The sequence below is a fragment of the Scleropages formosus genome, chromosome 9 (assembly GCF_900964775.1).
Source record: "Scleropages formosus chromosome 9, fSclFor1.1, whole genome shotgun sequence".
In the NCBI taxonomy this organism is placed as follows: Eukaryota; Metazoa; Chordata; class Actinopteri; order Osteoglossiformes; family Osteoglossidae; genus Scleropages; species Scleropages formosus.
In genome coordinates, this window is record NC_041814.1 from 16,805,269 (window position 1) to 16,832,302 (window position 27,034).

The following is a 27,034-nucleotide window of genomic DNA, read 5'->3' on the forward strand; positions in this document are numbered from 1 at the left end:
ATTTGCAAAACAGGTGGCACTTGCAAATATGATTGAACAAGCCTTGGGGCATTTGAATTCATTTCAACTGTTTACACTGCTCACGCGTAACACGAGTCCCTTTACCAGCTCAGTATACATAACTTCGTCCACTTGAAATCTGCTCTATAGCTGTTAACTACACAGTCTGGTGGTTTCATAATCCAACGAGTTAGGCAGCCGAGCACTGAACGTCTGCAGAGATGCGTGGATCCTTGCCACTTCGCTGGCTGTTAGTTTCAGCCTGTGCCGAAGCAGGCACGCAAAGAGGTCCAAGCGCTGTTTACCTGGAGGCGACAGCTGGTTCACACGATCACGGATCTCAAGCAACTGCAGCAGTGCAGAATCTTGGGAGCCCTGGGTGTAGGGATAGTCCAGCTGTAGGATAAGATCTCGAATTGCTTCTGGGTCAAAGTGCATACTGTATCCAAAAACTTGGATGCTATTGATTTTCATGTAGCCCAAATTTCTGGAGGGGTCCATGAGCTCCAGCGGCTCATAATATACACTGTCGTTCCCGTTGGCCCCTTGAGTTTTGATGCGGCTCCTTAAATAGATGTGAATGGTTTCGAAAAATGTTTTCCACTTGTTTCCCAGGGTTAATGTCCAGTTGAAGCACTCAAGGGGGAGGTCAAGTTTAACTGGTTTCCAGTTAGGGAAACTGTTCTCATTTGCAGGTATATACCAGCTCTCTGAGTGACTGCCACCAAAAGGGTTAATGTACAGAGTTAGGGCAGGCTCCAGTGTGCTGTTCTTAGTCAGGCAAATCTGTATGGAAATGCCGAGTAGCATGTGCACAAGGTTGGACTTGTACTTGTTGCTCTTCAGAGTGAGAAGCATACGTTTTCTCCAGGAGGGGTCAAACCAGCTGTTAAGGCGCATGTCATTGCTGATAAAGATGGCATGGACTTCAAGCCGCCTGTCTGCTCTCTGCAGGAGGTACCTCAGCTCAAGATCCTGGAGGTCTGTTTCAAACCCCAGGTAGTTTTCGGTAGAGTCTGCCACCATGGGCTTGCAGATGCCTTGGCTCAGCATGTACCCGGGGTTGCAGCTGCCACAGCGGGAACGGTTGTCTGCAGCACAAGCAGCACATGCTTGCCCCTCCCCTATAAAGCACGGCATGGGCAGCTGGCAGGAGGTCTGGTCGAATGCACAGATGCAGGTGTGCATCTCCTCGGAGAATGAACCCAGCTGGTTGTTCTCTGAACAGTACAGTAGGGACTGGAAGTAATTTAACCAGTATATCTGTGGCCTGAAATAGAAATAGAAAAAAAAAAATCTGCAGTACATTTTTAACTCTCTGTATGAAGCACATCTATCTTTTCAGTTACCTATGTGTTAAAAAGGAAAATAACAAGGTGTTCATCATTTTCTTCTTTAACACAAACATTAAGTATATTTTCCATTAAAGAGATGGGAGACTATTTCGCATATTTGTACATTTTAGAAGGTGTTCTCTTTCACTTCAAAGGAATTTCAACAAATCCCTGACTAATTCTGATTAATCATTTCAAAATATAATGTGTATTGTGGTTAATTTATTCGGTCATTATTAACCGATTCGTCTTATTATTCGCTGTATGTTTGTTTTAAATACTTAAATACGTTTTCATTCCATGATCATTTTTTCTTCAAAAAAATGACGAGCATATAAGCAATTTAACTAAAAAAAAAAATTTCTTCAACCTTTACAGTCTCTGTAACTGAGTTATAGCTTTCCAAGATTTCTATCGTATTTGTTAGCTATCAAAATCTGTCAGATGAACTAAAATTAGTCAAAAATGTATGGGTTTGTGGAGAGTACTGAACAAGAATGAGATTTAAAATGGCCTGTTCAGCACATTCATTTTTGGTGTAACGTGTTACGATCACATTCTGAGAAAACAATTTATAATTTCATACTCAACGAGAAAATCCATGGCTGTATAATCATGCTTACCTTTCCCTCGGTAGGGTAATGTGTGGCTGTTTCTGACACCTCTTACTCAGACTGAAGAGCTTGTACACTACTCTCTTAGCTCTCCGCAAGAGTCCTTTCATGCTGTTCTCCAGCTGCTCATAGCGCCGCTGGAACACGCTGTCCATTGACCACAGGTGCTGTATGGTTGAAACGTTCAGGAAGTAATTTTGTGGAAGTCTTGTCAGGAACATTTTGAACTCATCTGTTAAAATTATGAAAAGAAAAAGATTACTGACTCATAAACAAACAGAAAACAAATCTACATTTTAGGGTGAAATCCTCACCATCTGGAGAACTGTAACATTGCATATATATTTGGAAAAAAAAAAAAAATTATTTGGTATTCTTTGCTGAGCAAATACCGTAAGTAAATGCATTTCATATTGCTCGTTTATCATGGAATATCCGGAAAAGCAATAAATATTTACCATTATAAGCACTTTCTCATAAACTAATTGTATCCAGATACAAAATTGTGTTGTGGTTAAATTCAAGTTTCACTATAAAAGATTACAATAAAACTGACAGCTGTATAGCCTTAAGTGCCCGTGACCTGCAAACATTTTGTTAAAGGCACCATAAATCTACTATTATTACTAAAAAACTATCAATGATTACATTTTAAAATTATTAAACTTCCCTGGAAAACAGAAAGAAGTACTTTGTATAGAAAAGAAAATGTATAAATGAAAGCTGTTTTTTGTCAGTGTAAATGCAATTTAAAATCATTACCATGGAATTAAATAGTGTTTCATTAAGGTATTCTTTCACATAAGCACAGTGAATGTCTCACAGATGCATGAGATACTACTTAAATTAACTTAATGTATTAGAATAATGTATTTGAAAATTTCTGTTTTTACCCTTGTTTCAGTGCGTCCAGCCTTTTGTTTTCTTTACCTGAATCCTCAAATTCTTTGTAAAGACTGCTCCATGTCTCCGTGATCCGAAGTAAGCTTTCCTCCATCGCCTGAATATCCATGTAAGGGCAGTTGCACTCTGGGAACTTAGGATCACACTGGCACCAGCAGTCGTTATTTTTGCAGACAAAACCGCCCTCACTGTTACAGGCAATGTAACTGAGTGCAGCTTGCACAAATCGATCTCTCAGGTATTCAGGCAAAATGACCTGCAGACCTTGAATGACAGATTAGAGACAAGAGTTTTCTTTTTAAAGATTCATGTATTGAAGATTAATATGTGGAACATCCATTAATGGAACCGCTTATAAAGGAACTGGTTAAAGTGACACCTGCCCTGCGAACTGGAGCTTACACAAAAGCACTCTTTCTAGCCAAGAAAAAAAATTCCATTATGATAGCAGTAGAGTACAGTAATTTTCAATACTGCTTCAATATTTGTTTGTAGTGCAACAGAAGTAGATTTAAGTCATTCCATTGTAATGGAAGAAGAAAATGCCTTTTTGCCCTGTTGGAAGCAATGACTTTCTGTAGCAATATGTCGATTTCTAAAGCTGTATTACAGAATTACTCCACACAGAAAAGTCACTCATGACCTACAATAGCGATGAGAGTTTTCACAAGTCTCAGCCATAGACCACTTTATTAAATGAAACACACAAAGTCAAAGCACTTCTGGCCTTAGCAGAAAATGACAGAGTATATTACAATAAACCTGTGTAAATTCACAAAAGGGCAGTGACTTTCGCAACTAATCATGCCTAAATTTTAAAGTTTTACAATGCACTTAATGCACTGTTATATCATTATTTCTTTAGGAAATTACTGCATTCAATTTAAGAGAGAATCAAAAAGGCAGTACTTTTATTCAAATATAGTAATAAATGTATTTGTGTGACATTCAGTGGCAAAGTCACTCACTTCAAACTTACACAGATAACTTAACATACCCAGCTTCATATTAACAGAATGGCAACTACTTTAAAGGTAAACTCCACCAATATCTTATACGTTCATAATTTGTTCCTCATATTTTCTATGGAAGGACTCTTAATAAAACAACACTTTATATCTGGTGGGGGGCGTGGGGGGTGTAGCCGGTTTGGCCAGGGCCTATTCTCTGGTGGATCTGGGGTTCAAGTCCTGCTTGGGATGCCTTGGAGCGGACTGGCATCCCATCCTGGGTGTGTTCCCTCCCCCCTCCAGCCTTGTGCCGTGAGTTGCCAGGTTAGGCTCTGGTTCGCCACCCCCCGCTTGGGACAAGCGGTTTTAGACATTTTGTGTGTGTGTGTGTGTGTGTGTGTATATATCTGGCAATCATAAAATGAGCATCATTACATTTCATGTGGATCAAACCAGTAGCAGTTTTATACAATTCCAACGGGAACTGAAACAATAATGAGAGCTTTAGTGGGGACCGTTTACTTTAATGTAATTACTACAGTATAGGGATGTTGTCTTAATAAACTGAACTTATACGTAAACTAAAAGAAGAGGAAAAGGAATGCACATGGTACACCTCTACTCATTATATCTGTCATCTGTTTGACCCCAAAGACTGAATCCCCTCTCAATGGAAAAAATGCAAACAAGAAAATGAATGTCTATTTCATCTGATAATACATTGCTAGCTTAATGTGTACATACACAGTGAAAAATTACCTAATGAGTAGACCTCCTCTTAACAGCATAGACAGAAATTTTTGTTTACTTCTAGAACAGTCAAAATACTCTTGAGTTTTATACGTACAGCGTTGTAAAAATGTTTTGGATTTGGGAGAAAAATGAATTCGGGAGTACCAAAAAACAAAAATTGTACTCATTTGAGCACTGAGAAGCTTAATTAGGCTAGCATCCTCATCCCTCGTCCCCCGGCTTCTAATGTGTATGTATCCTAACATCTAATGGTTAAGAGTTAAAAATCTGCAGGAATATGCATTCTTTTTGTCAGAACTTATTTTCAGTCTGGGTTACCACAATTCAACTCACACAAAATTATGCTGACATGGACCTTGGTCTTATTTCAATCTGTTTGAGATTTAAAATGAAGACTGGGTAAATTAAAACTTCATAAAACAAACCTTTTTTAATTTGAATTATTTTTTACATTAGTACTTCAAACGCTTGTCTTTACCAACCGTATATGCAGTGGGTCCCCTACTTACAAACTTTTGAGTAACCTTTTTTATTGTTATGAACTTATTTGAAAAGTATGCGGTATTCATTTTTTTTTTTTCACAAATAGAGCTAGCGTAGAATTCAAATCACATCCCGAAGTGTCACCCAATTTGCCCACAGATTGTGACTGCAAATAGTAAGTGCTGCCTTAGGTTTGTTGACACCCTACTCTAGCTCTGGCAACAGTTCTCTACTGTGCTTTTCTATTTACAACAACTCATAAACACCCAGCCAGGCATCCCGACTCACCAAAGTGAGGGGCTGTCTGCCAGCCTGGTTTCTGCAAGCTACCCAGTGAAAGACAGACAGAGTTTCCCATCCAAAATGTGGAGCTATAATGTTTTCTCCAGAGCAACATACAACTCAGATTAAACAAAAGGGCATTTCACCAACATACAGAGAGATCGAGAAACAGATATGCAATACTCAATGTGCAGTTAATTACTTCAAAACCTCCATACTTGCCACCGCACATTGCACTAGCTGCAGGACGGGCACCTGGCCTGGTCAATGTCACATTGAACTAACATCCTATTTGAGCAAGAAACCGATTCTCAGTCCCAGTTAAGTTCATAAGTGGGGGACCTACTGTATACATACTCTATATGGATGGATGAATGCGGCATCAAGTTGCGTCCGACCCATCGCAACCCCTTAAATGGAAGCGGTTTGTCAATGCTGTCTTTCATGCATGTCTGGACGGTGGTAACAAAGAAGAGACAAATACATACTCTACACACCCTAAGCTGGACTTGAACCTGACACTCACCACTGTTGTGCCACTGTGTCCAAGTGTAAATGTGCGTGTTATGAAATGTTTCTAATGTGAAAGTTAACTAATAATTATTAAAAATTGCAATTAAATATATAACATTTTTTGTAGCAGTTAATAAAGTGGAACAAACTCTTCACCCCATTTCATTAAAATCATACCCACTTTCCACTACTGAAACACTGCCACTATGATCTGGAAATTACTAGTCATTGTTGTCTTCCATGTTTCATTAATTTACTATAATTAATTCCATTACCGATCTATAACTGTAAAGAATGCATTGTGATATACACAAGGGTGAACAGAGATGAATCAAAAAATTAAAAATGATACAGACCTTGCAAGTGAACTTTGTTCTCAGGACTCTGAACCAGGACGGAACTAACAGAATCAAGGTTGTCATAGTTACTGCATCCAAGAGGACCAGTTCTGGTTTCTGTTACCTGGGTAACAACAAACAAACCTAGAAAATCAAAATGCTAAAATCTCAAAAGCAAATGTTACTCCTCAGACTAGATCATTCATTTGTTCAATTTAAAATGACATTGTTAGAATAACACAAGAGTATTTGTGGTGTATATGAACAGTGTCTGTGCAGGGACTCGGACTAGCAACTGTCAGGTTCCAGGGCTTATGTATTTAAATATCTTCTTTGTATGAAGTCCATGTGTATTATTTCACACAAGAGTGCTATTCTGCTATGAGAAAGGCTCCAATGATACTAAGGGCCACATTACTTCATTCAACAGACACTTTTCTCCAAAGCGACTTCCAATGAACTCTATGTAGTGTTACCAGCTCACACACTTTATTCACCAAGATGACTTACACTGCTAGATCAGTTTCTCATGCATACATCAGTGAAACACACTCTCTCTGCCACTCACACACTATGGGTGACTTAGAGTCACCAATGCACATGAACACACGCACATGAGTCTTTGGACTGTGGAAGGAAACCAGAACACCCAGAGGAAACCCTCACAAACACAAAGAGCATGCAAACTCCAAACAGACTGAGCAGGAAAACCCAAACCACATCCTCTCACACCACCCAGACACTGTAAGACAACAGCTCTACTTGCTATGCCACCATGCCACATTTAAAAAATCATCTCTAGTCTGGAGTTGTTTTTTTTTTTTTTGAGTCTGAAAGGTCTCATATAGGTCTACATAGTCTGCATGTGTGAAATGGATTCACTAAGGGCTCTCAGTTCCATCCTCCACTGCTTCACCTTATCAGATGGGTTTGTTTCATGGCAATCCTCCTAATTATAATGATTTCCTCCGTGGAATAGTATTGAATAACCACTTCCAGGCTTTTCCCTTAGGCTGCAGGCATTTTATTGATTATATTTCCCTTGTTAAAGGCATGCTTTCTTTGTGACAAAGGGGACTGTGTTTTTCCCCCCCTTCTCCCAGGCTATTCATTCCAAATGCTCCAGGACATATTGACGCCCGAGACACACAACCCCCCTGGATGCACACCACCGCCACCTTTTTCACTATACTGACCGACACATGTCAGATGATCTTTACCACAAACTGCCAAATTCTCTCTTCTCTTCTCATTTTAAGCATGAGTTCTCAGTTCATTTTTTTTTAATGAGAACTGGGAGCCAGTCAATTGATTCAAGTCACTTTTTGGTGTGGTGAAACCTGATTAATCACATGATCTCCTCAGGTTTATCCTGAAAGAGACATTTTTTCAGATGTCAGATAGAAGTTTTGAGCTATAATAGAGAGGACCCCTTGAGGATCACAGGAATACCTACATAGTTACTTTCAAAGGGGTGTTTGGCAAATTATTTTTAATGAGTTTCTGTGTCCACATTAATTAATTTTTAGATTAATGGTACTTACAATTTTGACCACTATCTGCAACATTATGTCTTTCCACATTTAAAAATCACCATTCCATACATTTTAGTGCCTTAATGAAATTGCTCATTTGTGTTCAAATGACTTACATTAATATCATTATTGATAGTTTGAACACAATACCTCAGAAACCCCAGTATTTTGTTTGTGTGTATTTTGCACTGTATTACCATGTTTGTATGTGCTTCTTTTGTAGTTTCCTTCCACAGCTAAGTGGTCAGATTTTCAGAGATACAGCCTGTGATTGTAACCTGGGGTAGACTCCCATTTTTTCCAGAATTTATCCCATTCTATGTCCCAATCAGACTGAATAAGTAGCTATCAATAATGGATGGATGGGTGATTTTTAAGCTAAGTGATGCAATTTTATGGTAGTAAATATGCTAAAATAGTTAAAATGCACTCAGTGCTGTGATTTTCACTGTAATATAACTGTAAAAGCAAAATACCATGAAAATTTTACGGGTAGAAACTTCCATAATGCATTACCACAGGCAGAGGATTTATGATAGGTTAATGGTCATATAAATTATGGAAGTGAAAGAGGGAGTCAGAAGTGTCCCATGGGGGTAGCTTATCAAAGGTCGGTTTGAAAATATCAACTACACGTAAAGGCTTAAAACAAATAAGTAAACATTTTGTGATAAGAATACTTTGGGTGCTGCCTTTTAAGTAAATGGAAAGAGATTATTCACCAAAACTAAATAAAATAGCTCCAAAAAACATCTGTTAACATGTACATTCACAAATATTTTTGAACTCTATAGAACTTAGTTCTACAATTAGATTTTTACTCCCATAAGTAAACTTGTTATAAATTCAATTGTCATTCATTATAAACTAAAATACTTTAGAACATTAACACCAATGATAAAAATAATATTTATTCATTCATTATTAATTATGTAATTTATTCCTTATTCTTCATGATATTACATATTTATACATTAGTTTTTTGTATCGGTATCATTTTTACAGTTCATTTGAAATGATAAACTTACACTTAATGTTTATTAAGATTAATAAGAAAATACTTTTCATACTTAAACACTCTCCAAATACCTTACTTCAAAAACAATGTAGACCTGTTTAACTCTTATACAATTCAATTTTTATAATGCAGGTTGTCAATAAAGGCCAGATTGAACATAATTATAGCTCTGATCGGTCAACACTAAACTCTTATTGATCTCACTGCCAACAAAACTGGCAAATGAATCCAACAAAAGAAATCAGCTGGCAGTGAAGAGACATTTTTAACAGTTCGCTTTGAAAATTTTGTGAATGACGGCTAATAGTCACTAATGAAATTAATTATTCGCAATAATTCCCAGTTCAAGAGTTCAGCGTTCGCAGTAGTACTTACATTAGCTTTAAGGGAAGAAAGTTAAACATTAAATGCGAAAAATTCGAAAGTAACGAAAAGAGGGTGACATACACAAAAGAGTAAAAGAAAAAAGTTTTTTCTTTACAAATGTACTCAACTAAAAATAAAAAAGATTCAATATCACAAACTACTCTGAAAAATAGAATTTCTTCAAAAATTTACTTTAAGTAGAAGTAATGGAGTAAATTTTACTCTTTACTACCCATCTGCGAATCTAACAGCAAAGCAATTTCTAATATACTAATGCAGGAATTACATGAAAAAGTGCAATACAAGGCATGAAACATACAAGGCATATGTAAACATATACTGTATATATGTATGTATATACATATAATATATATATATATATATATATATATATATATATATATATATATATATATACTTGATAATATCAAACATAATAGTACAAGAATATAACAATTGCTGTATAATAATTATAATATTTTATTACATGATAACAGTAAGCATTACTAAGCTAAGGAAATTCCAAATGAGAGTAAGCTGCAGAAGGAGGGAAATAAAAAAAAAAAAAAAATGGGATAAGTATAACTTACCCTAAGCTGGTTTGTCTTGTTATACCAATAAATTCTTGAAAGGAGGGCATCAGTGTTTTAATGTACACATTGTCCAATCATAAAAAAGGTACCTGCTGCTCAGAACAGCTGGAGTCATTATATTTTGTACAAACAAGCTGAGCAGAAGCAAGCTGTGGTGAAGCATTACGACTCTGAGGGAACGGGAGTTTTCCGGTGAGAAATCCCCACACACAGTCAAGCTAACAGGCTTTTTCCTCCAAAATGAGCTGCTAATTCTCTTTTCTCCATGGGACACAGCATGTGAGCTGCTCTTCCTGTGACTTCTGCGCCATGCTATTTCAGAGCAACATAGCAGAACACTTTCCTCTGTCTGTCCCAAAAGTTGGGTCGACGCCCCATGGAAATGATGTGTGCACTCAAGAATGTATTTTCTCTGTGCTTATTGCACCAGAACTGATAGAGCTGCACTCCTGCATCTCAGTGGTAATACCTCTACTCATTATATTTGTCAGCTTTTTGACAAGAAAGAAAGCTGGTATAAATAACTTTCCTTATAATGGTGTTCTGATAGTCCAGCTACACTGGGTTAACCACTGCTTATACAAGCCATATTTCACTCCATTAAATTTAAATGATTACTCCTTTCTTTCTTCCAAAGGCTTCAGAAATATTGAAGAAATATCTGAAACAGCATAAGCTTTTGCAGCTTTTGTCCTAGTATAACTTACATTTACATTTATTCACTTAGCAGACGCTTTTCTCCAAAGCAACGTACAGTTGCACTATGAGCTTCAGACTACATTGGAAAGTATACATCGGCAAAGCTTTGTAAAACCATAGAAATTAGTAGATTTATATTATAGAGGAAATGACAATATTGAAGTCTGGGCTTTATTTGAAGGGCACAAAACCACATACTCACTCACCCACAAAAAACACCCACTACAGGCAAATCGGAATCACCAGTCCACCTGAAACACATGTGTTTTGACTCTGGGAGGAAACTGGAGCATGAATCGGGAGGAAATCCCAGGTAAATACAGGGAAAACATGCAAACTCCTCATAAGCAGACTGAAAATCACATCCAAACTCATAGCCCAGGAGATGTGAGGTGCCAGCACTCCCCAGTGCCCTACAGTTATATTTGAATACAAACTATTTATGCAGCAGTCTAATAACAGTTCTAAGTAATATTTGTTTAAAAACTCCAAAACTCCGGTGTTTTTCTCCTGGGTGTTTTTCAATGCATTACATTTTTTTTCCCCGCAAATTTCAGGAAAACTTTCTTAAAACTATTTGTTACTTTAAGTATAACAATTCTGAGATAAAACTTGGCAATGACACTGCCAAATGCTTTATGCCAAGGGCCTGTCACCACCAGAATTTTTATATAAGCAATATCTAACTGCACCTGGAGTCACCACATGTAACTATTAATACATAGTGATTTGATTAAATAATCCCTATTTCTCACACCCAGTTCTATTGCCCTTCAACTGAACAACACGAACATGAATATTTCCACAGCCATGTTAAAAAAAAAAAAAGTTTTTATTAAAAGATATGCTCTAAGACAAATACTGATGTCTTGTTTTAATGATTGCTTAGGTTGATAATGCACTTATTCTCTACAAGTTCTACACATTCAGCCAGTCTTGAATGTGGAAATTCACCAGCGTCACAAATTTAACTAAGAGGAATTCAAAGGCTTGTTCATTACTCTAACTCACCAATTCAAATGAAGCAACTTCTAGGAAAACAATCTGTCAATACAGGCCAGTCATTTTTTTCTATGAATTTTATCAAATTAAAAATTTTAGATAGGCTCTGGCTCCCCACGACCCCGTATGGGACAAGCGGTTCAGAAAATGTATGTAGAATTCATTATATATGATAATTTAATTACATAATTCTGTTATTTAATTTAAATGTGTAAAGTTTTTCTTATTAAACGACTGAAGTCATCTTCTCAGTTTTCTACACGCAAGATCTTATTTTTTACATTGCGCAGTGGGTTTTTCAACAGTTTTTCTCCTGTTCTGGAATATTAAAGACCAGTATGATAATGCTGTTTTAAAATGAAATAATATTGTATGAATGTCTCAGCACATGTAAATATTGTACCTTGATTGCAGAAGAGGCTATCTGAAGATGGTGTAGTTTATGCAGTGTGCTCTCCCTATCAATGAAGTAGGAGGCTGCCAGCTGGTGCAGTGTTTCCAATGTTACTGAAGAGGTGTTGGTGGAGTAGTCGCTTGCATCAGTTTTCTTGCTCAGTTTCCCCTTGTCAACAAATATGGTTAAGGCTTCTTCTCCTGGAAATGAAACATCAGTATCAATTACCTGTGTGCAGCCAAGTCAGCCTTGTTGTTGGTACATAAACTATGAGAGAAGGTAGATTAACCGTCAAAACTGAAAATTAATAACTAGCTACAATGCAAGGATGCAAAGCCACAATATTTTTCTCTTGTTATGTCTACAAGATGGGATTTCTTTTTTTTTTTTTTTTTGCCTTTAGTCAGGATACTTTTTGTGGGCAGTTGGAAGGTTATGGTAGCCACAGTAACAGTACCAACGCTGAGGACAGGCCCTTTGCAGCAGAAGAAAAGAAAAGAAAAGAAAAGAAAAGAAAGAAAGAAAGAAAGAAAGAAAGAAAGAAAGAAAGAAAGATCTTCATACATTGTTGAGGCCTTATACTGGTGTTCCATAACCGCTGTCAGCTTGTTTTCCTTAAGTTGTGCCACACCCTATGTCATGGTTCAGCCTGACAGTTATCAGTAAGAAATTACACATGGGCTTGGTCAGACATAAACCCTAGGGCCTACCTTTAAATTGCATATTTAATAATTTTATGAACTTCATGTTATCCAGACACCAATTTAGAATCCAAACACATTCCTGGCACAAATCCATACCTTGCTCGTTCGTTTTAGTCTGCTTACAAGAAATATATTGATTGTTTGTCTGGGAATGGAGTATTAGATCATTTTTAGTTAAAAGGGGTTTTTATTAGATAGAACTCATAACTATGGCCTCCTTTCTTCTTTGAAGTGCATATAGTGGTCATTGGCAATGCTGGCTTAGAAGAAATCAGTGAGTTCCTAACTGCTTCCTAAAAAATAAGAACATTTCCAGTTACATTCATCAATCATAGCAAGGCTCAAACTTGATGTTGCTGAACAGTCACCTTAAAACTGCATGTTTTATTGTAGCAAGATTTATTTTTTGACAAATAATGATGTTTTCTACTTAGGAGAGACTTTAAATAAGAGTTTATATAAACCTATAGACTGCCTAAATTTACATAACAATGTTTCGGTGCATATATGATGTCGACATACCTCCCAGTGTAGCTGAAAGTAGGAAATGTGTTCCATATTTCTTGATCAGGTTGTCAGTAATGAGCTGAATGCTTGGTCTCCGTCCCAGCAGTCGTATATTCCGAATGAATTCCGGGGTGGCGGGTAACGGAGAATCCAAAAAATCTCTTCTCTCCACAGCCAAGTTATTCACTTTCCACCTTCCAAATTCTCTACAAAACAACAGAAAAAGTAAACACTTCTATAAGTAAACAAGGCTGTCACTAATAATCTGTTATTCCTTGTATTGGGTATGGCAGGAGAGGTGAATCTCCATGGTAGCGATTGTCCTGCCTGACTGCATCATTAACTTTAAAAATCTGGTTGAAGCTCTGAAGGAAGCACAATTTGGAACATAAATGTAATTCTAAAAGAATCCCATACATAAAGGTCATAAAGCAGAGAATTACAACATCAGTTTTTTTTTTTTTTTTTAGTTTTTGGGTGATCCATTCATAATTTCTATAAAATAAGCTGTAGTGGAGTTAACTGATATATAAACACCAAGCAAGGCATCCCTTAACGTATTCAACTTTACACAATCCCATTTAACAATGTGAATTCAGAAAAACTCACGAGATGTCATTTGATCACTACTTTGATCAACACCTGTCATTTAATTGTCCACAAGTCTATACACTTATAACGTTGTACATGCATATTCCTATCTATAAATATAAGACATGCTCTGTAGTTTATATCCATTAATTTCTTTACTGTTCCCTGTATTGTGTTATTTTTTATTTATTCATCTGAAAAGAAATTGGATAATGTGGACAAAATATAGAAATCCAAATCCAAATCCAAAGGTGAGTTAGGATTGTTAAATCTATAACACTGTAAAATAAATTGTTCAGAGAACTGTTGAGTTGATACAGCTGAGTTCTTCGGAATAAATAAACAAATTACCCAAAAACATGTCAACGTTTTAAATATTAATTCCTAGTCTGGAATATTTAAATGTACACAGAAAAGGTCAAAAAAGGTCTAAAGTTTAAAAAGTGAATTTTTATTTTATTTAAGCAGTTACTTTCCGAAGGCCAAACAGACCGACCTCTTTCAAAAGCATCTGCATCTGGTTTCATTTTTCCTTAGAGATCACACTAATATTCAATTCTTAGTTAACGCATCAATAAAATTTATCCTGGATGTCAAGCAATGCCTTGGAAAAAATCATTTGGATGCAGCTATTTAGATGTACAGCCAAGTCATTTACAGCTATAATGTGCAAACTATCTTAAGGTACCTTTGAAGGGCATTCAGTATTGTGCAGACCATCAAGCCAATACTGGTAATGACGTTATTAGCAATGAAAAACAAGAAGATTCAGCCACAGCTAAATAAAACTGAATTTTTATCCACTGTTTTCCCTGTATTTGTATGTAATGATGGTTTAAAACCTGTACTTTTTATTGAAAAGCCTGTGCTTGCCTGGGGTTTTAAGTCTTCTGGATGAGACCGCATCGTGTAGGAAACTGGTTCCGACGTTTCGCTTTCCCTGTTGGAAGCATCTTCAGGGAGCTTCCACATCTTGCGAAGGCCGGATGTGAACTGGAGTGTTTAACATGGGTGGGTGTATTTATGGGCGGGGTCAGGGTCGAAGGTTGTAGCGGGTGGTCCCGTTGGGTGGTGTCCCTGCTGTGTTTTCCACCTGCACTGAGTCTATACACCCACCCTTGTCAAAGACTCCAGTTCACATTGAATCAAGTCTGACTCACAGAGACAACTTGCGCCACTTTCAAGGGAAGGGAGGAATAGAAGTGATTTTCCATCGCTTTGTTTCATGCACACCTGGGGATGCAATCCCAGGGAGACAAACGCAAACTCTGCACAGGCTGAGCTGAACTCAAACCCCACACCCACCAAGCAGCTGAGGAGCTATGAGGCATCAGTTTTACCCACTGTGCCATTGTGTCAAGAATAAGAACATAGCCATTAAAATGGAACAATGAATTAAGGAAAGAATGGAAAAAGTACTAAAAGAACAAAAAATGACTGGAGAGAGGTAAACAAGGTACTCCTAAAATATCTGTAAAATTAGTTCAGTTAGTACAATTGCATGAGCCACTTCTATGATTTAATACTGTACTTCTGCTTTGTAAATTTGCCAGCCTCAATGGAAAGCAGACAGCTTTGCGGATTGAGACCTCTTGTCAACATCATTTCACAACATCAGCAGTTATCATCAGCCGGATCGAATTCCAGCTGTCTTGTTTTCCACAAATTTTTTTGTCCTGGGATGCCATATTGCACGTGCTTAGTAACATGTTAATTTAAAGTTGATTTCAGGCCTTTAATGTATCCCTTTTCCAAAACAGACATTTTCCTCATGCTATTTTATACATAAAAAGAAACAGGTCTGTATTCACATGAGCCATTTCTGTCCAGAAATAATATTGTCGGTTCCTTCCAAAGCCATTTATCCCACTTTGCCAGTGCCAGCCAAGCTTGACACTTGACCCAATCAATTTCTGGTAAAACGTTGTGCTGCATAACCAAGCGGTCGATGGAACATAGTGTCTCCTCGTCTTAATACACAGTACAGATGTGCAAAAAAGAAAATTAAAAGTTGATGATTAAAAATCATTTTGTTGATACAGTGCAGTCTACACTATGCTTTGTTTATGTATGGAAGCTATACTTGCATTCCTCACACTTGACATGAGATTTGGTTTATTTGTAAAAGTCATATCTTCACCTGTAACCTTTAAATTATACTGGCAGGTGTTCTTTGAATAACAAATCATGAAACTGACAAGGAACTGGGGGAATACTGTCAGGTGCTGATGTGCAATATTTGTTCCATAGTGGGAGAATTTTTCTATGACATTATGAAACAGATAAAGGAAAAATGTACAAAAACGATAACAGATACATTCAGTTCAGACATTCACTCTATTACCTTATTCATTCCTTTTACTGCTTACTTGCATTCCTAATGATCAATTTACTAGAGAGGTGTCAAATACTAGCATATTTATGTTTTAAATATTTTGCAAGAAGAAGCATAACAATAATGCCCCTTTTCTTAAAATACAAAGAAGTGTTTTGAAGAATAAGATATTTATGCTGATGAAACTGACTGCAAATGAACGGTACATTTCTTTTTTACATAATTCAGGTGTAAGTTATTTTACTTATAGCCTTATTCGATTTTGTTTTTTTTCACAAGTTATAAATGCAAATGAAAATACAGTCAATCTTTGTCTCACACCAACAAACTCCCTTAAATTATGTTCTGTGAATAAAAACTTGTCATAAATGATCAAATGGGTTGGGAAGACTTGTATGTATATGATGGATGATCTCTAAATGTCCTTCTGAAAGGATATGTTTCACATTAAATCAGGAATTATGAGAAACCCCTCTAAACCCTGTTCTCTGATTCATCTATTCCAAAAAAAGTCTCAAATTCCTTTGTTTTATAATGTGGCAAATAAAATTTAGAATTTAATTCCGATCAAATAACGTGTTTGTCATTTCATTTTTATTACAAACTGTAGCATCAGGAAGAAAGCAGATATTAATGTTGTCGATATTTGTAGAAAATAAATAAAAAGTGCAAAACTGCAAAGAAAGTTTTGGATCGTCTGGCTATATGCACAGAAACTAGTGAGTTAAATTATATTGTCCAAGTACAACAATTTGAATTTGAATCTTAAGACCACTACATAACAGTCAATAAAAGCAAAATTAGAGTGTACACATACATACTACTGCTACCCTCTGGATCAGGAACCCTCCTTTGAGAATAGTCAACCCATATTGGAAAACAGTTGACACAGACTTTTAAAGGCAATGCATGCTCCAGTGAATACCAACTTCTGGCCTATTATCTGTGCCAAACGGACTCAGTTTCTATTGAATTTGGAGGCAAGAAGCTTTAGACCCAGACCTTTCTTTTTTTATCAACATAATTATTGTTCTCCGTCATTTTTTATTTCATTCCCTTAAAAATATACACTTAAATTCACTTCTAAATGTACGATTATTATTATTTCATGGAACTATATATGTATTGCTGTCATAATGAAAACCTTTTATGACTTACAATAAAACAGTATCCAAAACTGTGTACATGTACAGTACATATTTCAATATCTGGGATTCTTCTTCAAGATAGCCAATACCACAACTATTACTAAAGCTGCCTGTCTTTGGAACCACCCTGTGTGACCATCTTTCTTTCGTTTCTTATAAAAGGACTGGCAACTTACTCAGCCAGCTGAAAACAGCACCACTCACACTGATACTCTCAATTGCTGTGGCGAAAACAAAAATCCTCATTTCCTTCAGAGAGCTCATTAAAATTCTTTCAAATTCAATCAAGAGGAAAAGTGGAAAATTGAAAGAGGAATGAGGCAGTGCACTTTCATTAAGGGGACATTGCTGTTACATACAGCAGTAACTGGAAGAACCACTTCTGGTAATTCATCTTCCTGGTGTCATCAGGGATCATTAGACTTATAGGAGTTTTACCATTGAGGGAACATTGGATATGAAAATAATATTGTCACTTTTAATCTTTCCAAGTTTGTTTGCGTGAAAGTTGTTTATCATCACTAGGGGAATTGGCAATATAGCAAATTAGGTTTTTGAAATAAACTTGCAGAGTCTGAATCATGCAGAGTACTCTGGGGATTAAAAAAAAAATGTGATCCATGTGATTTCATTCATTCGTTAGTTAGTTTGTTCGTTCATTCATTCATATAGAGAGAGTTATTGATCCTCTTATGGTCTATTAAATAGTATTTTCTAAAATACTAAGTATAAACAAACCTAATATGATGGATCACACTCAATCAAAAAATTAGTGAGCAACAAACTGAAATCTAGAAAGCTGGTGGTTTTTTCCTTTCCTTGTGCTAATTTTTCTATTGCACTGTGGCACTAAACTGAAATGATTTCTCAAAATAAAATGTACTAAGGATTTTGTACATTCTTAAAGGCTTAATAATTGCAGATAAACATACTCCCTTAAGGGTCTTTAAATTAAAGGAATGTAAACATAAAAATTCAAAAACCAGTAGGCAATATAATAATCTATTGCATTATGAGACTTGACTAGTAAATGCCCAGCAATACAACAAAACTAGAAAACCATCAGATGAGTGTAGGGCTTGTTAGTATTTTTTACATTGGGGCTATTGGCCAGAATTGTCCAGACATGGCCAGAAATAAGATCTGATGTAAATTACCTGTCGTGTAAAATCCTGTAGAGTCATGACAGTCAAACAGCAGCGTCCATCTTTTATTTATAACAAACATTGCATTTCTTCTAAACTAATTACATGGGTAACAGCTTATTCTTCTGAGTTTACAATTGTTATATAATATCCAGTGGCATCATAAGAAATGTAAACAAAATTATTGTAACATAAATATTTTGTTAAAGACACCCATAGAAGGCAAATTGCTGCATTTCAGACCGCGGTGTCATAAATGAAGCATATGTCCATTAACATTAAACCGCTCGTGGGGAGAACAAGACAAATGGTCATGTAAGAATAAGTAGCCCTTCTGATAGCATAGCTGTTACTGGTTATTATAATACCAACAATCGACTTTAGATGAACCAGCAAGGATATAAAATAGCTGAGTTGAGCTCAAGAGAATCAATGTAATTCTAAATGTTCAGTGGCACTCCCTGTAGTCCACCATGATACTGTTGTGCCAGCCCGACAGTGTGGAGCATGCAGAAGGTTAAAAAATATTTTACTAGGTCATATGGACTATGGACTATTAAAAAGCAAACACCGAAAGCCTTTCCTTTTTTGTCTGAATGCTTTCACTCCCCTTGCTGCCAACTCCTTACCTGTAGATCTTGTATCTAGTGGTGAACCCCTGTCGACTCCTCTCCACAAAGTCGGTGTAGTCCTGGGAGTGGTGAAAGGGGCCCTTATCCGAGAGAAGCCAGTCAAGTGGCCCCTGGGCCTGCTGCTCAGGGGTGCTGACGGCAGCTGCGACCCAGCAGTGGAGGCTCAGTGTGAGGAACTCCCATAAAGCCATCAGAGAGCCAGAGAGCAGCTCAGCACCAGCTTTTTGCCGCAGAATGACACCTCCTCTAGGATCCAAGGGTCTTCATTCCTTCTACTCCTTGAGCAAACCTGGCCAAGCAGAAACACATAAACAGACAATACAAATGTACAGGTTAAGAGAGAACTGATACAGAACTGATAGTCCCTATCAGCTTTTATAATTTCATTCATTTCTCCTAATGGAAAATTGCTAAAGAGTAAGAGCACAAAGGTAGTATCTATGATATATCTTGTTTTATGTGTGCTTGTATATTGATTGTTGCATCATATTCAACAGGGCGTCGTTATAATGCTGTGCATTACAATCTGCTGTGTTTTTTCATTGTCAATTGTTTACATGGAAGCCTCACGCAGCTGCCAGCAGCTCGGACGCACACCAGCGATGCAGCATGTGTTGTATTGCATGACCGTAGTGTGAAGCCTCATAATAAGAGCAGTATTTTGATGTATAAAGCACCAATGTAATGTTGAATAGCTCTTCACTTTATTAGCATCACATTTCATCCTTGCTTTGTACTATTTTTAATATTTGTCCTCAGGGCCGCCAGTGTTTTTTGCAACTTTAGCCTTGGCTTTCATGTTTCATTATGACACAAGCTGTCACATGAAGTCTTCCCATGTTTCACATTTTGGTGGAAAAACTGCCATTACTAGCACTGAAAATAGGGTAAGTTGCATTATTTGGAGGATCGGTTTATATTATTTGCACATACACTATTAGGTGTATGTGTCTTCTTTTAACTATTTTGACCGTGACACTATTTGTGACTTTGTCAGAGACGTGTGCTTTTTTCGAATACACAAATACACTTTGACAACATGCCGTACAATTGCCTAGAAAAAATATATGCAGTGCCATCAGGAAGCCATACAGTTCTTTGCAAAATTTTCACAATTTATACTATTTAATTTTTATTAAATAACATTTAGTTTTTTTGGAAAACTGTAGACATTTTCAGTATGATTTTGCATTTCTGAAGGTAGATCTGAATCGGACAGTTAAATTACGATTTAATTTTTGCAATCATAAGGAAAGCAAGGAAAATATTTCTCAAGTTTACTTAAGATAAACAAATGCGTGATTTTTTTTGTTTTCGTTTTTTTGTAAAAAATAAAAGGAAAAAAGCTATAGAACTCATCAAGCCAAGTTAAGAGAACTGGCGATACTATAAACTTCATAATGTGCTGTTCCTGTGGGAGCCTGTTGTTCTGTGCTGCTAAAATGACCAATCCGGGGGCTTCGGAAAGTTGCTTTTCAGACTGATGAGTATATTGCGCTGATGGAGTGAGGGTCACACATGTTTCAAAGAAAATTTAATTTGGCTACTTACTGCGCAGAATCCCCTCACTGTTACTGTTTCACTGTCAAAGTAACTAGATCCGTGACCTGACCTGGTGCTCCTGACAACATAGAATTATCTGTAAACTAACCAAAGCCAATGTTAAGAAACCACCTCTACAGTACAGCCTAAATTACTCCCCATTTAGTGAACTTAAACTTTTTCTCAGGACCCATATTAAGTCATTCTGTGTAAAATTCTGTAATGCAATGTGAAAGTGTTACATCCTAAATACTTTGGTATATTACTTTAATTCACATATTAATATGATCATCACTGACTGGAACAAGTAATTGTCTGAAAATATAGCTGTATTAGGAAAAACAAGACAGATAACTACATACTGCAGGGTTTATGGTTTTATAAAACCATGACAGAGCATGTCACTAAAATATGATTAAATGTTTAATCAGTTTCCTGACACCTTAATTATGCCTACAAATTGTAAAATTATGTGCAACATCCCTTTTCCCGAAAATTATATTTTTTTAAAAAAAGAAAATCTCAAACAGACAGACAGACGGACGAATGGACAGATTTACGTTTAACAAAAATTGAGGGGAAAAGTCACAATACTTCCAGAAAAATTGAAACACCCTGAAAAGGCTATAGTATATTCTAATGAAATATTAATTGTAGGAGCGCTTTCATTATATGAACTCAAAGGCAGTTGAAATTTGCATCTTTCTTGGTACAGTAGGTTACTCTTGATATGCAAATAAGACAAATTATATTGAGCAAAAAAAATCTGGGCTTGTTCTGTCTGACAGCTTATGATATGTATTATTCTGTGTGTTAGCATTAACATCTACATTTATTAGCTTTTATGAATTAACCATATGGTTTAAAACTTTGCCAGGTAGATTATTCCACCCTGACCACTCCAAGATAATAGATGGCTTTTGATATAATGATAATACATGTTGAAAATTATATTAATAATTCTTATAATTCATATTTTAAAATCTAGTAAGGTTCTCATTCCAGAATTCAAATTTCTCCTTCTAAAGGCATCTGTGAGATTTTAAGGTAGTTGCCTTGGATTTGGATATGAATTTTTTGGGATTAAACAGGTAAAAAAATGTCCAAACTTATAAAACACATATCAGATCGCACATGTCAGTTTTCATCTGAATTGGTTATCTGCAGCATTTAATGTAGTAAAATATAACACATAAACTCTAAAGATGAATTATGAGAGTATATTGCCATGTTGTGAAAAGAATCCAAGAGGTAGTTAACTGTGGGTGCATCAATATGCAAGATGAAGACTAGAGGAAAGACAGTAATCAATAATCAATACCATTAGCAAGCATAAAGGCACAGTTTCATTCTATACATATGAAAGATGCACACATATTGTAGTACATGAACATTTACAGAGGAAACAAGTGTTGTGGGAGTTACAACTGCCACTAGGCACTCTAAGGACACATGTTTGAATCCTTCCTCCTACTTCCCCCTACTATAGTGCCTTTCATCAAGGCAGTTTCCCTATACTACTCCAGAAAATATTGCCAAGGTTTAAAAGTAACATACCACTGCAAGTCACTTTGGAGAAAAGTGTCACATAAATAAATATTTCTAATGAATATGTTTAAAAACATTTATTATATCAAATACTGAAAGTATATACTTTAAATATGTAAAGGTAGAAACAACTGTTACTTGATTTGCAAGAAAAAATGGAAAAAAAAAACAGCAGGCTTATAAAATATGGGATACTATGGTTCAGTATAATGCGGTCAACAAAAGTAAATGTTGCAGTCTAAATATTTATTAGAAGTCCTCCACCAAGTCTGCGTTGTAGTTTCCCTTATTCAGAGCTTATGCTAATGCACAAATCATGTTAGCTTAAAGAATCTGTTCAGTACAAAAAAACTTACTCATAGCTTACTCTTCAACCTATGCAGTTTTCAGTTTTTTGTATAGGTCTTAAACATATCAAAATTGGACAATTTTAACTACCACTTTAATATGTTATTTGCTCTTCCAAACAGGTCTGACCAGTACTGTAGAGATTTTAGGCCTTATTCTAAGCCATCCTAAACCCAAAATCATCCATTGTTACAGAGACTGATTAATTTTATGTCCCCTCATTCCCTCTTATTGAATAATGAGATTTTCAATCCTAATTAACCTAGTAAACTTTAATCTTGTGACAGTCAACATCACAGTTTACCTTTTTTGAAAGTAAAGTCCAACCTTGCTATTTTGGATCTCTGTATTTCTAACACGAGGTAATTCACAATGACCCAATGACATATGCATGGTAATACTACTTTAGGCAGAAAAAGGTAACAGATTGACAAGAAGTGGAGATAATAGAAAAGATAGAATATGGACTACCTATGGGAGATAGGTAAGCTATACCAAGATTATCAAATCAAGCACCCTGCAAACTTTTGTAGTTTTAACCAATTTCGATATTACTGTAAGTAAATACAGTATTTTCAAGTGTTGTCAGCTATTTTAAATGCATGACAATAATGTAACTATGTTTGGGAATTTTTACTTTATTTTGCTATCACAGTATAGATTTACATAGAGATTTATAGTCATAACTAATAGCAATCCTATAATCATTTAAAATACTTAAATTTTCTTTTTTCATCCTGACATTCGGAAATCTCAGATCCCATTCTCGACAAATATTTTGAAATAGAGAGAATTGATTATGCAAGAAAAAAATATAAACTGATAAGGATGTAAAATGTAAAAACAATAAAATATGTTACAAGAATATGTAAAAAGGTTAGCTTTAAAATAGCGGAGTGATGATTGTAAATATACTTTGACATTATTCTTGTTGATATAATTGTCATGCTTAGCAATGCTTAGTAACTGTTGAGTGCATATTTAAAATTCAATTGTGGCATAAAAAAATGTGGTGTTACATTTATTGACACCAACTATAAAGAGGAGCTTACATTTTAAATCGCTCAGGTTAATTTTTTTTTGTACTATAAAGCTCAGGCATCTTTCATCTAATGGAGTAGCTCAACTTACAAAACAAGAATGTAAATTGTATAATCCATTCTGAGATATATGATCTAGATGCAGTATACGGCATGTTTTCACATTTTTGTCATAAGTTCTCAAAAGCATATCACAAGCACAGGCATGTTCAATGGTGGCAAGATATTAAAACCTTAATGGTTCAAATATAACAACATTCTTGCTGTGATTGTAATTTTGTTGCAAAACATAGTTATGAGCATGATGGAGAATCCTCTATATATTTAAAAAAGTGCATGCTGGCCTGTTGAAAAGTATGGTTGAATGGTCTCACTAAACAAGCCCCAGGCTTCATTCCTTTAATAAAGAGGGTTGTTTCTACTTATTGAAGCAGAATAAATGCATCCGCAGTCAAAGTGACATAAGTAAAGCTAGTGAAACTTCATGAACTCTGACAAGCACATGAAGCATAATTATTTTAAATGTTCATCGTGTAGAAGTCATTTATGTGTTAACAGTATAACACTGTAAAATCTTTTACTTCTTTTACCTTTACAGATAGCAGCTGTTGTGGAAATTATGGTACTTTTTTTTGCATTTTAAAACTTGTTTTCTTTCTTCTAACTTGGTGGAAAATTATTTTCAATATAATGTAAAACTGATCCCTAATGCTGTGCATTTTGGTTTATTGTTCTCAGTTAATTTATTTCTCCTGTGTTTTCCCCGGCGGTGTGGTGGCATGGTGGGTTTGACTGGGTCCTACTCTCCAGCGGGTCTGGGGTTTGAATCCTGCTTGGGGTGCCTTGCAATGGACTGGTGTCCCATCCTGGGTGTCCCCCACCCCCTCCAGCCTTACGCCCTGTGCTGCCGGCTCCCCGCAACCCCACATGGGACAAGCGGTTTCAGATGATGTCAGATGTTTTCCCTATCAGTCTAAGTCTTGAATGAGCACAACTGCAATGATCAAATGGTTATCTTATTAACTTAAAATAATATGAGATGGATATTCTGCACAAAGCCTTCTTTATTCCACGGTCTGGTGCATATCAAACTATTTTTTTCCACTCTTCTTGAATTTAGATGTGCAAAAACAGCGACAGTGTGTCAGACATCACTTGGTAACCAGGGTTTATAAGTGGCCAATTCCCCAATAAGTTATTTTAAGACCACATGAGATGTACAATTTTGTGTGCTTGTTTGAAGATGGGACATTTCTCACACACCAGTTAACTCGAATTTGCATTGTATCAGTAAATTTCACAAGGGGATTTCGTGCCACTGACATCAGAACATCTGCAACTCTAGAGGTAGAGTATTTCAGAAAAGACTCAGACCCCAGCTAGTGTTAGCCCTGATAAAACATCTGGATAAACCCACAACACAGTCGATACCAGAGGGAAGCTGCCACATTCAGAAACTCTGCTGCTATATTACCTGCCCACTGCAGCTCTGTGAAAGAAAGTCTGGACCAAATGTAGAGAATGCACAATATAAGCACAAAAAGACACTATGACAGCCTTGTTATAATATAAAAGTGAAAAGAATCTGAGCACAAGTGATTAGTGCAAGAATTGAAATGCAAGGTATCTCTGCTGCCTGTGTTTTCCTCCAGCAGAATGAATGTTGCCATATCAGTTAGCATATATTTTCACACATCCATATATCCCAGTTCTGAAATATAATCGTGGAATCACTAAGGTATCCAGGTGAGAATTATATATTTCTCCTGAGTTCAACACTGATGAACAGGCCAACCATTCCGCCTTATGGCCTTAAAGAAATAATGATATGGGTGAAGTGTCCAAATCTGTTTGAACTATTCGTCAGCTTTACCTCCATGTGACCATTTTGAAGATTCAGTACATAAATAAGGTGGCAAGTGGATGTAAATAGTACAAGAACAGTAATCTCTTTGAAATCCTGGGACTGTGTCCCTTTAAAAGTGCACATGGAGCAGAGCAATAACCCCTCGTTTTATATCCCTTCATAATGGATACAGCGAGTGCAGCACAGTGACCCTGTTGTGGCCAATAAACAGGAACATTATCGCTCTCCACTAAAATCCTGTCAGATTTCTGGCCGCATTGCTTTGTGGACTGGTGAGACTGACAGCATATTATGGCCCAGTATCCTTCCTATTTACTACCGCAAACCCAAGTCAACACATACAGTTACACCATGACCATAAGTCTCTAGTTTTTCTGCTACTTCTACATGTACCAGTGGCAATCAAATAAACATGTGTATATGTATAGCCATTTGTCATCATGAAGGTGACTAGAATATATTAATATTTCCTTCAATGCTTTTCACCAGTTTACACTGACATTGATCTACAGGTACCTTAGTTCAACAAGTGCACTGCAAAATAGTGATTTTTTTTTTTTCTTTTCCAGTAGAAGCTTATACTTACCATGCAAATATTAATATGCCAAATTGACTGATCTGTGTGCAGTGACTTTTATTACTATTGAATTATTGGAAGTAATTGTGTTTATTGGAAATTACTGACATTTTCCAAGATGACCTTTCAATTCGTTGCTGGTACTTATGGATTCGACTCAGTGAACAGAAATATTAAGAGCCATCAACATAGATTTCTGCCAAAAGTTGTATGCAGAAATGTTTGTGTGTGTTGGGAGGGAGAGAGAGAGAGAGAGAGAGAGAGAGAGAGAGAGAGAGAGTTGCGCAGGCAACTTAGGTAGTATAATTTTCCCCCGACCAAAATATTCCCTGTACCAGGTAAGACCAGGTTGCACGGCACGCCGAGCAGCACGGAGGGACAGATCCGTGAGAGGAAACAATGCCCCCCTGGGTCGCTCCGATCGCATGACGGTTAACGGAGGAGCGACCGACACACGCAGCAGGTAAATCGCACATTTGCGCTGCGTAATAAGGCGCACGTTCACCGGCAAGTTTAAAATCACGCGGACAGGCTGCCGCTTCGCTCGCTTGGGCATCATCATCATGTCACCAGTGAGTGTATCAGGAAGTCCCGTCAACCTACCACGAGATAATTTCTTCAGAGAAACATCGGTGCGGCGACGACGAAACGCACTTGGTTCGAGAGAACATCCCATTATACCACACAACGAATCACCTGCTCCTCTTCTCAGCTCCTCCGAAAAAGCGGAAACTTCCCTCCGAAGAGTCGGCATTAAACGGGCAGCCGCAGCGAGCGCGAAACTCCATTTAAATTCGCTCGAAAAGTCCTGCTGCTGTGTTACAAAATGTGCGGCAAAAGAAATGCCCACAATTGTTCTAGTGCTCAGTCGGGGCAAGTTGGGGAGAAAAACGGGTTGTCCGTGCAGCGCGTATTCCGGGTAATTAAGCGTCCCCCGAAAGCAGATGCGGTGACCTTCTCGGGATCATAAAGACTTCATTTACTGAAAGGATCCGCCACACACAGACAGACGGACGGACGGACGGACGGACGGACGCCGGCAGGAAGAGAGAGCAGCCTGGAAAAGAGAGGGGAACTGAAGTACCGCCTGCGGGAAAAATAAGGAAGGAAGAAGGAAAAGACGGACACGAAGGGTAGCGCCAAGAAGAAGAGAAGAGCGACGGAATGCGATGGCCGAGTTGCAGAGCACCTTTCTGCACATATTCCGTTCTAAAGTGACCCTCCCACTCCGCGGGAGCGAACGAGCGAGCGAGCGAGGGAGGGAGGGAAGGAG

General features: G+C 37.0%; 1 protein-coding gene across 2 annotated transcripts; it reads right to left on the reverse strand.

Annotated features, from left to right (window-relative positions):
* On the reverse strand, positions 1-27,034 carry brinp3a.2 (bone morphogenetic protein/retinoic acid inducible neural-specific 3a, tandem duplicate 2). Of its 2 annotated transcripts, XM_029254962.1 has the most exons (8): positions 27,016-27,034; positions 18,837-19,038; positions 13,004-13,194; positions 11,787-11,977; positions 6,189-6,294; positions 2,879-3,115; positions 1,958-2,180; positions 1-1,270 (listed from the first exon to the last, which is right to left on the reverse strand). In XM_029254962.1, exons 2-8 carry the CDS (start codon positions 19,028-19,030, stop codon positions 154-156), a joined length of 2,259 nt encoding a protein of 752 aa, XP_029110795.1. In that variant the 5' UTR covers positions 19,031-19,038; positions 27,016-27,034; the 3' UTR covers positions 1-153. The 2 variants fall into 2 exon arrangements, with proteins under 2 accessions (XP_029110795.1, XP_018609534.1); XM_018754018.1 differs by lacking the exon at positions 27,016-27,034 and having other exon boundaries at positions 18,837-19,045.